Source organism: Belonocnema kinseyi, chromosome 2, assembly GCF_010883055.1.
Source record: "Belonocnema kinseyi isolate 2016_QV_RU_SX_M_011 chromosome 2, B_treatae_v1, whole genome shotgun sequence".
In the NCBI taxonomy this organism is placed as follows: Eukaryota; Metazoa; Arthropoda; class Insecta; order Hymenoptera; family Cynipidae; genus Belonocnema; species Belonocnema kinseyi.
The window spans coordinates 57,127,103-57,137,248 of record NC_046658.1 but is presented as its reverse complement, the minus strand read 5'-3'; the positions used below and the strand labels follow the sequence as shown (position 1 = coordinate 57,137,248).

Here is a 10,146-nt window from a genome sequence, read left to right as displayed (position 1 = left end):
ATGTTAAAAAGTATGATAATCTTTACTGCTACTTTTTACAATGTTATTTTCTATGGGCTGTGAAAAATTAACAAAATCGTAACTTATGAAGGAATATTTGGCCTGCTTTTTCTGAAAAAAATATATTATGTTGACTTTACGCAGGTCTATTTCTAGAGCAGAAATACTCTCGACAGGTAAAAATAACGAACGGTCGCCCATACGAGTGCTAACCGCCCTCGAATGTGCTTAACGCATCTTATAAAAAAATTAATAATCACAAACTGGTGGCTCTTTTTTAGTTGAATAACTTTTGTTTAGTTTCTTTTAGCTTGTTCGTTTGCCCAAAAATTAAATTTTTTAATCTTGATATTGTTTTTTTTTTTACGAAAAAAACATAAACTACAGGGTCTATCAAAAAGTGATTAATAATGAATTTATTTTTTTTTGGGTGCACAATTATGGCCTATTTTTGTTTGTGGGATCGACATTTTAATTTTCGATTTTTCATGAAAATTTAAAAAGATTTTGTGATAATCTTGTAGGGCTTTCAAAATTGTATTTTTATCGATAAAAGTCGTAAGGATAAATTGTTCAATTTTTGGAGTACTACGAATAGCCGTACATAAAATTTGTAAATCATGAAAAAAACATTCTAAGAAATGTTCAAGGTGCTTTTTTTAAAATTTGTTTTCATAATATAGCTTGCTTATGAACCCGCCCTTTCTTTTTAAGCCCTTGAAAATGGTGCCAAAACACAATCTAATACCCATAGTCTTTCAAAATTTATTCGGTATACAGACAACAATGACGACGACAGACACCAACCTAAAAACTATTTTCTCAGGCTCAGGGGAGCCTCAAAACGTCAAAATTTTATTAAATCCGCGAAAAAAGTTTTCCTCGAACTTTTGTATTAAGATTTAAAATTTAAATCATACACTGAAAAAAAATTTGCATTGAATCAAGTAGGCTAATTTACTTGGCTGATTTTACTTGAAAGAAGCAAGTATTTTCTTTTTACAGGGGACCGATTTTCTTGAATCAAGAAAATAATAGAATCAGAACAACTATTTGAATTAAGAATATATTTACTCTAAGCAAAAAACTATTGAGTTAATTTGTTTTATTATACTTATTTTCGTGAAGTTTAATAAAATATTGAATTAAGAATATTATATTCCCATGATAAATAACAAAAACTCTAACAAAATTCTTGATCCAAGTAAATTCATATACTTGTTTTGACTACTATTTTAATTGAAACAATGTTCATGTTCTTGAGACGAGAAAATGAATATATTCAGCGAAGAAATAATTTCTCTTAAAATAATGCTTGAATATTTTCCTTCAAATAATTATTTATTTGAAACAAATGTAAGATTTAGTGTGAAGATACCTATGTCATCAAAATAGAATCACATCATTCTTTTCAATATAAAGACAGACTTGATACAATAGACATCGCACACATATTATGAAAATTAATATATTGGTCTAAATTAATTTACTTTTTACTGCAAAAGTATCTTATTAAGCTGACATGATATGAAGTTGGTTCTCTTCGCCGCTAACAATTATTTTGAAATTCATTAATACTTATAAAATTCAAAACATTGGTGCACATAACCAATAAATGTTATAAATGTACTGCGTCTAGAATTTTTTCGCTGATTATTTGTATGTATTAATCTACTTAAAATTAAATCATTTCGAATTTTTTTAACCGTGAAAAATTTTTGTAAATAATAAAAAATAAATATATGACAGCATAAAACAAAGTTATAAGCTTTAAAAATGCTTAAAAATAGAATTATGACATTTTCTTGATAATTTAAAAAAATGTTATGCGTTTATAAAGCAAAATATTTAAGGAAAAAAAATTCAATAACATTTTTAAACAGTTTATTAAGAATGCATTACATTTTATGAAAGAATAATTTAAAAATTGACAATTAAAATTTTTTCAAATAAAAGAATTAAGAATGCAAGGAGGAAGCAAATAAATATTTTCCATACGACCACCACCGTGAAAGCCTATCACTTTTAATCTGCAAGTTCTTGCACCAAACGTTTCTTTACAGAATTATTTTTTCTTCTGATTTCGAAGTACTTTATACTTGAAATAAAAATAAAATATCGAGCACTTTTTTAAATGGGTAATATTTAAACTGGCGATCAATTCTTTTTTACATATTTTAAATTATTTTTGTTTGAAATTGTTATTTTAAATTAAAAACTGAATTAAAAAGTACTATAAAAGAAGTAAATCGAAAGCTGTGTGTTTTACAGAGGTTTTTAAAAAACAGAAAATATTTATTTGTCACTGAGGTTATTAAAGCGTTTTTCAACTCAAAAGTGATTAGTTTTTTATAAGGTTTAGATCGTTTTTAAGCGGATTACATTTTTAAAGAAAAAAGTATTGAGCCCTTTGTAAAAGAAGTGAAGTTCAATTATTTTTTGCATATTCTAAATTGTTGTTTTAGGAAAGCAATTCCATATTCAAATCTTAGTAAAAAAATTTATGATCAAAGCATTCGATACATTAAAAACTTTGTGCTTTATGTAAATTTTCGTATAGAAGAACATTATTTTTTGTCATTGATGTTCTTAAAGAATTATTGTACGTGCAACTTTTCTTTATTATTCATTACCTTTGGGGCGTTTTTAAGCGTTTTAAATATTTAGAAACAACAAGTGTTAAGTCCCTTGTTAAATAAGTGAAACTTACTTCTCTTTTTCACATATTTTATATTATTGTTTAAGAAATTTTATTTTTCATTAAAAATTGAGTAAGAGAGTATTATATACAATAAAAGAGTTGGATAAATTGAAAACTGCTCATTTTATGGAGAATTTTTATTTATTGTTTATTACTTTTAGATATTTTATAACATTTTTAAATATATTAAGAAAACAAAAGTATAGAGCCTTTTTTGAAATAGGTAAAATTCAATTCTAAAATTTTTATAAATAAAAAATGGTTGAGGCTCACCATACGACTTCGTAGGATGCTGCCTTGAAATTCTTATTCGAGATTTTGTCACCGAGATCCAAGTGCTTCGATAGCGAAGTCGGTAGAGCGCGCGGTTAGGACACTAGTTTAGGTAGTTTAGGTACTTTAGGAGGGGTTCGAATCTTCGTGGAGGGCGATTTTTCAAAGAGATTAAGCGTGCGATTATATTTGTAAGTGGCAGTGTGCGAGAATTACGTGTTTTAATAATTTAAAAATGATGATTATATAACAATAATTTCGAAAATAATTTTTTTTTTCATTGAGAAATAGTGTTCAGTTGAGGCTCATTTTATTGATCCGATCCCTTATATTCTTATGTTAAGAAAATGTATTCTTGAAGTGTATCAGAAATGATTTCTTGGAAGTGAACTATGTTCTACATTTGAATACATCTCTATATGAAGTAACACAATAAAGTTTTAGAACAATACTTAGAACAATACCAGAACCTCGGTAAAAGTAAAGAGTTTCACAAAGTCATTGTGTAAACTATAAAGCTCTCTCCTTGGTCCTACTACACGGAGAAAAATAGATGTTAGCACAGACTATCTAGATATTAATAGGTAATATCTTAGCGATTTAACTATGGGACAGAAACCTAGATACTGAAGTAGAGCATCCGTAGATATTAAAAAGAAGATTTTAACTGACAATATCGAAGATATTAAAGGGCAGAATCTAAGATATCCAAGAAATATTTTTTAATTGTGCAAAAGTTACCTATAAAGCATGCCATTTTCTGTAAAATGCAAAAGAATGTTAATATCGTAGTCCTCTGTTTTGAAAATCCGAATCCTCAAGCATTCGGCTTTTTGCATAATTATGCGATTTTTGTTTTAAACAGTAACACATTGTTCAAGGCTAATAAGAAAGATGCCTGTAGCTGAGTCCTCATTTTCTTGAGAAAATTATAACATATCCAAAAACATTTAATCCATTTTCCACCAAAACTTATAGTGCAATAGATATACGGAAAACCACAATACACACGATAAAAGCTCAAGATACAGACGAAATCTTTTGTTGCCGCGCCAAACATCAGCGACCTTGCTCCGATAAAATTTAGCTTTTTCAATATCTTAGATATTAACTGTCAATATCAAATATTTTATACTTTCAATATAAACAGATATTGCCCTTTAATATTCTGTATGTTGAATAGAAGATATTAGATAGTATGCCGTAATATCTATATATTATGGTTAAATATCAAAGTTTTTAATATCTGCTTATCAATATCTATTTTTCTCCGTGTAGTGTCCAATGTCTTTCGCTTCAGGCGTCATTCACTCCATTGATACTCTTCGTCATGCATTTTTTGTAAACGATTTGTCGCCAAAATTTTCTGTCTTCTCATAACTCTTTAGCTTCCTTTACGTTCAAGCATTTCCTCATGCAAGCTCTTGTGTTTCTATGGCTGTTTATATTTTTTTAAAATAGAGTCTTATTCACACATTCCAACCACATTTTCCTCGATCTATCTCTAGTAAAAAGCTAATTTTTATTTTATTTGCGTTAATTTTTAGGTCTATTTTCTTCATAACTGTATTCAGTTTGTCCAACATTATTTGCAAGTCTTCGATTGACTCTTCCATAACAACCTTATCGGCCATGAAATCTAACCCATCGCATCCTTGTCTAGCACCTTGCCTAATATCGAACCAGGCACTCAGTTCCCGATTTACTCTCACAACTGCTTTGCTACCTGCGTATATTGATTTTAATGCTTTCAGGAGCTATCGATTCACTGCGTACTCTTCCAGGACTATCCAAAGCTTACTTCTATTCACCTTATCAAACGATTGTTCTAGATCAACGAAAATGCACAGAAAACTGGTTTACCCTGTAACTTTTTTCTATGAATTGTCTCAAGCTAAATATTTTATCCGCACAGGGTCTTTCAGGGAAAAATCCACAGTGGACTTCCCAGATCTTATTTCCCGTTGTTTCTATTGCCCTATTAATAAATGTTTTTACATATACTTTATTTGCGATATTTCTCAAGCTGGCCTCTGTAATGATTGCAGCTGCTTTTATCTACCTTTATTTTTTATATTTGGACGATAATCGCCTGTTTCCAGTCATCTGTAACTTCTCCCTCATCTCGATACAAAAGTTTATCAAGTCGCACAGTCTGTGAGGTATCTCTGTATTCGAGCATTTTAGCGTGAATGCTATCTAAACCAGGAGCCTTACCATTCTTGAAGTTCTTAATGATATCCGAACCTCAGAGACGCTAAATTTTCAACCGGGTTTTCCCACGTATCGTGTTCTATACCGCGGATATGCTGCCGCATGGGTCGTATTGAGACAAATAAATCGCCATCAACTGTGATTAATGAATAGAAGCAAAAATTACTAAATACTTCATACGTAAACACGTCAATAAACCTTTTATTATCCTCGATTTTGAGGTTCATTGTTATATTCATATTTTAATGTGTATGCATGCATATCATATAACGATTACACAGACGTTAGGTAATTGTCTCTAAGCGCCCCCTTTCCGTCTAGTGATATAAGATAGAATTTCAGTGTTGAACAGGCCGTGATTGATCGCATGAATAAATGACCAACTAATGGGGCTGTACTAAACGAATCAAAACTTGAAAAAATGCTTTGAAAACATCTAGGTTGAGAAACAGAAGTTAAATTTATGAATGTAAACTTTTCGCATTTTTGAGTAATAATTTAACTGTCGTAATTTTTTCATTTTGTTTTATATATTTTAAACTTTGTGAAACAATTCCACTGGAGAAAAATAGTAGCTGAGGGAGAGAGGGTCAAATCTGTTGGTTTGTGTAGATTCAATATTTTTTGACGATTTTCTAACTGTTTTAATATCAATATAAAAGTTTCTCTCACTGCAGTTTTCATTAAATTTTTCACATCCTTTTCATTAATTATAAGTATTTATTGAAACAATAAATATTAAAAATTTTAACACAATTTGAAAAAAATGTGCCTTTTTCGACTAAGGATCTTTGTTTTACTACGAAAAGAATGCTTTTTTTGCGTTAATGTAGTTGTCGTGCCAAAAATCAGGCCCATAGAAAAAAAAAGTTTCCTATGGTTTTGAGAATTTCAATTATATTGACAGACATGTGTTACGTAAGAAAAAACTTATTTTGTATGGAAAAAACTTCAAACTTAAAAAAAAATTCTTTTAACAGTAGTTTTTGTAATTTTATCTTATTTTATTGTCGTATTTTACCAATTTTTTTAATTAGTTAAATTGTAATCCAAATTTGAGCTTTTTCAGGGTAAAAATTCCGTACAACTCTGTTTATAATTTTAAAAATAAACCAATAACCTTCAAATTTAATTTTTTGTTTAAAAATGTTTGTCTTTAAAAAGTGTTGTTTTAACGAATTTAGCCATAGAAAAATTTGCTTTAAAATTTGAATTTGATTTTTGGCACAGCTACTTTAAGAGCATAGAGGATAAAACTCGGCCCCTTCAGATAGATTGGACAACTTACGTTTTTTAATTGGCATTTCAAAAATAATGTGTCTTATAAAAAAAGGAACTCTTTTGTTTGATTGTAATCAACAATAACTGTTGAAAATGCTATGCACAAAAAAGCTAGGAAGAAGTTTTAATCACTTTGATTGTTTTATCATTTTTTCTGTATACAAATGTTATTACAATTTAAAAAAAAACTAATTATGAAAGTAATTAAACTGTAGGTGCATGTGTTTTGAAATTTCACCATAAACTGCTCTATTGAATGAATTTGTGACCTACTTGAACTTCCATGAACCTGTAGGAGTTTATAAAATCACTTGTGCTTTTACATTGCACTCTATTTAAAAAGAAAGGATCGCGCGTCGCTGTATTAAGAAATAAATTTTAAAATAAAGACTTGTCAGTCTTATCAGCACTTTCCCATGGTCCTTTATGGCACCAGTAGCGCCGTAGGCGCGATAATAGCGTACATACGGCGTGCAAGCCTCTTGACTGCCAGATGACCCACAGTGCTTGCAAGATAACCTAAAAGCCTCTGTGGTTTAGCTCAAGCTGTCAGAGCTTTACCTATTTATAAGTATGATTTTCTTACATATTGGCAACCTTAAAACCCACGCACCTGACGTATTTGCTACAAATTGCATTTTTTAAATAATAAATCATACGGAAAATCACTATTTTTCCTCTCATCATTCAAACAATTCCTTCAAATATATTAAGCATACTATAAAGGAAGTAAATAAATAATTAAATTGTTTCTTTGAATATTTTTAGACTTTATTAAAAAAAAAATATTGCCTTTTTTTTAAATAAAGTTCTCAGTGCTTAAAATTCAAAGACATGTGAATAGTTTTGAAGTACAGGTGTGCGTCCTAGATTAGAGTATGTGGTCCGTGATGGACCCATTTTCGAAAAAGCCACCACTTGAATCTTAAGCACAGTTTCCGTTTGGGATTCGTCAAGCGCCACTTTACGCCTTAACATAAAAAATGGAATACACCTTGCATGAAAAAGCCAACTGTCATTTTTCCCGTGAGAACTATGCGATATTTTAATTCTTATAACATAAAAATATACATAGATACATAATTACATATAAGTTTGTGCGAAATAGGAAACGAAGACTATATTATATTATGTACAATGCTCCTTTGGTTATACATTCTTGGTACCTTTTTGTTTTTGGATTTAATCATCACAGTCTAGTTAAAATAGAGTTTCGTATTTTCACTCTCGAGTTACTAAACTTAATATTATTTCAAAAGATGACTAATGAATTACTGAGAAAACTATTGTGAAATGAAGAGATGGAAAAGAGATTTGAAATGTCTTTCATCAGTAAGTTTCACTATGAATCAACTATCAAGAAAGTACATTTAGATTGTGCATATAGGTGTAATGCATGCTTCGGTTGGTTTTTCTAAACTAGTAAGTTATACTCGTGTTGCACTAAAATACTAATCTGACTAAGATATTATTAACTAAAATATTTTTAAAGCATAAGTACTGTAGAACATCACACATAATTTACAAGTTTTGTATGTTTTTCGCCCTCAACTGTACCCTCCTTTGTCTCTTATTCTACTAGGTGAATCTATCTGAACTATATGAATTTTATATCATATGATATCCAATTTTTATAACTCATTACTTATAAGTGCACATAAATCACCAGTTTTTATTTACCCTAATGAAAATGATACGTTTCTACCATAGTCGTTGAATGTTCTGATCTGCAGAGATCTGATCCATGTAGTTAGCATATTGCATTTGAAAATTTGTTGGTCCAAAATAGTTTTGATAGTTATAATCAGCATTGAGAGGATCAATCGTTGTTCGGTTATCAATTCCCAAAGATTTGGGTTCTGAAGATATTACTTTTGAATCTGTATACATTTCGCTTCCTAAATAAGTCTTGAATTCCATTTTTAAAGGTTTCATTTCTTCGTGAACCATCTGTCGATGTACATTCATATTCATATTTGTTCTGTGAATAATTTCAGGGTTCATCTCCATCCGAAAGTCAGGAGTGATACTGTTTTCTATCCTCATTTCACTCGAACTGCATCTGAAATCAGGACTCAGACGTATATCGCTAGTTTTAAAATCCGCTTGAATCCCTTGATTCACTTCTCCTCTGTAGTTCGACCAGTAGGGGTTATAAGCATCATGCAGACTAGGCTTGCCATCCTTGATTAGAACTGAAACCGAAGTTTTCTTCAAGGGTTGATTGCTTTTCTGATTCTGGCTTTGAAGCTTCTCGGCGTCGTCGAGGCGAGCTCTTTTATTTTTGTAGCGGCGATTCTGGAACCATATTTTGACTTGAGTGCTGGTCAACTTCAGATTTTGGGCCAACATTTCTCGTTCTGGAGCACTCAGGTATCGTTGTTGTTTGAAACGTTGTTCGAGTTCGTAAACTTGAGTCTGGAAAAAAATCAATTTGTTTATATGATATTGCATACAATTTTCTTTCTTAGGGGAAAAGATTATAATTTTAATCTAGTTTTCATTACTTGCCGCTCTACTTTTTACAATTTGTGAAATAGGTATCGAACCTTCAAATGACCAAAATATTTGTTTAATTATCGCAAAATTGTTTTAACTAGACAAAATTTTCGGCATAATTTTAATTTGAAACAAAATCTTTCAAAAATTACAATTTATTTGAACATTCTCAGCTTGAAGTATATTAATTTTGTATTACTTTCAAGTGCGTCTTAGAAATTGAAAAAAACCAGATCTTATATTATTACATTTTTGACAGGGGTGAATGAGCCAGAAATGAGTGTCTACATTTCTGAGGATAGGGATAGCATTTATCTCTGGTATTACTTACGATACATAAACGAAAATTGACACCGGAAATAATAATACCTAGGCGTAAGACCTTCTATAAATTTTAAATTTGGTTTAAATTCGATTTTAGAACATTAGATTTTTAATATTGTCAAGATGCACTTTTCTTTCAAGTTTAAATATTTTACCTCTTTAATCATCTAAAATTTGAAGACTGGACGTTTTTGTTCGTAAAAAAATTAAAAATCATACAATAGAATAAAAATTAATTTTTCTTACTTGTGAAAAGAGCACTCTAGGTTTTCTTTTGGTCCTCTTTCCTGTTTGACTTTTTCGTAATTCTGTTCTGCTCGATGTGACTACATTACCTGAAATCATAAACAGAAGTAAGAATATATCAAATAAAGCTAAAATGGCAATACATAATTCTATATTTGTACCGACTGTACTATACGGTAGCGAGACATGGACTTATCAAGAAAAAGATAAGAGTAAAATTAACGCAATTGACATGAGATTCATGCGCATAATAAGCGGGAAATCCCTAATGGACAAAGTAAGTAACGAGATAATTCTAAAAGAATGTGGTGCAGAAGAGACGCTAGTAGACACATGGGAAAGAAATCGGTTAAGGACATGTTGAGAGAATGCCAAATCAACGACTAACGAAACAAGTGTATCAAGGTAAAGTAAATGGCAGCGTGTCCAGAGGTAGACCGCGGAAAGAATGGTTAGAATGTGTGAATGAGACCCTAGTTAGTAGAGACATAAGAAGTCACAGAAAGACGAGAGCCTGCATGAAAAAATGCATGGACATAAAAGAAGCTAGAGAAGTATGCCAGGACAGGAAAGTATGGCAGCAAATAGTTAATAAAAAGAGTGTCAGT

The 10,146-nt window shown here is 30.4% G+C and overlaps 1 protein-coding gene across 1 annotated transcript in view; it reads right to left on the bottom strand.

Annotated features, from left to right (window-relative positions):
• Nucleotides 1-7,282: 7,282 nt before the first annotated feature.
• LOC117168013 (homeobox protein Nkx-2.5-like) overlaps nt 7,283-10,146 on the bottom strand; it is a 4,408-nt gene continuing 1,544 nt past the window's right edge. Inside the window, exons 2-3 of the mRNA XM_033353328.1 lie at nt 9,539-9,627; nt 7,283-8,887 (exon numbers count right to left, since the gene is read on the bottom strand). Of these exons, the coding sequence (XP_033209219.1) occupies nt 8,171-8,887; nt 9,539-9,627 (806 nt within the window). The 3' untranslated portion in view covers nt 7,283-8,170. The remainder of the gene's footprint in view (nt 8,888-9,538; nt 9,628-10,146) is intronic.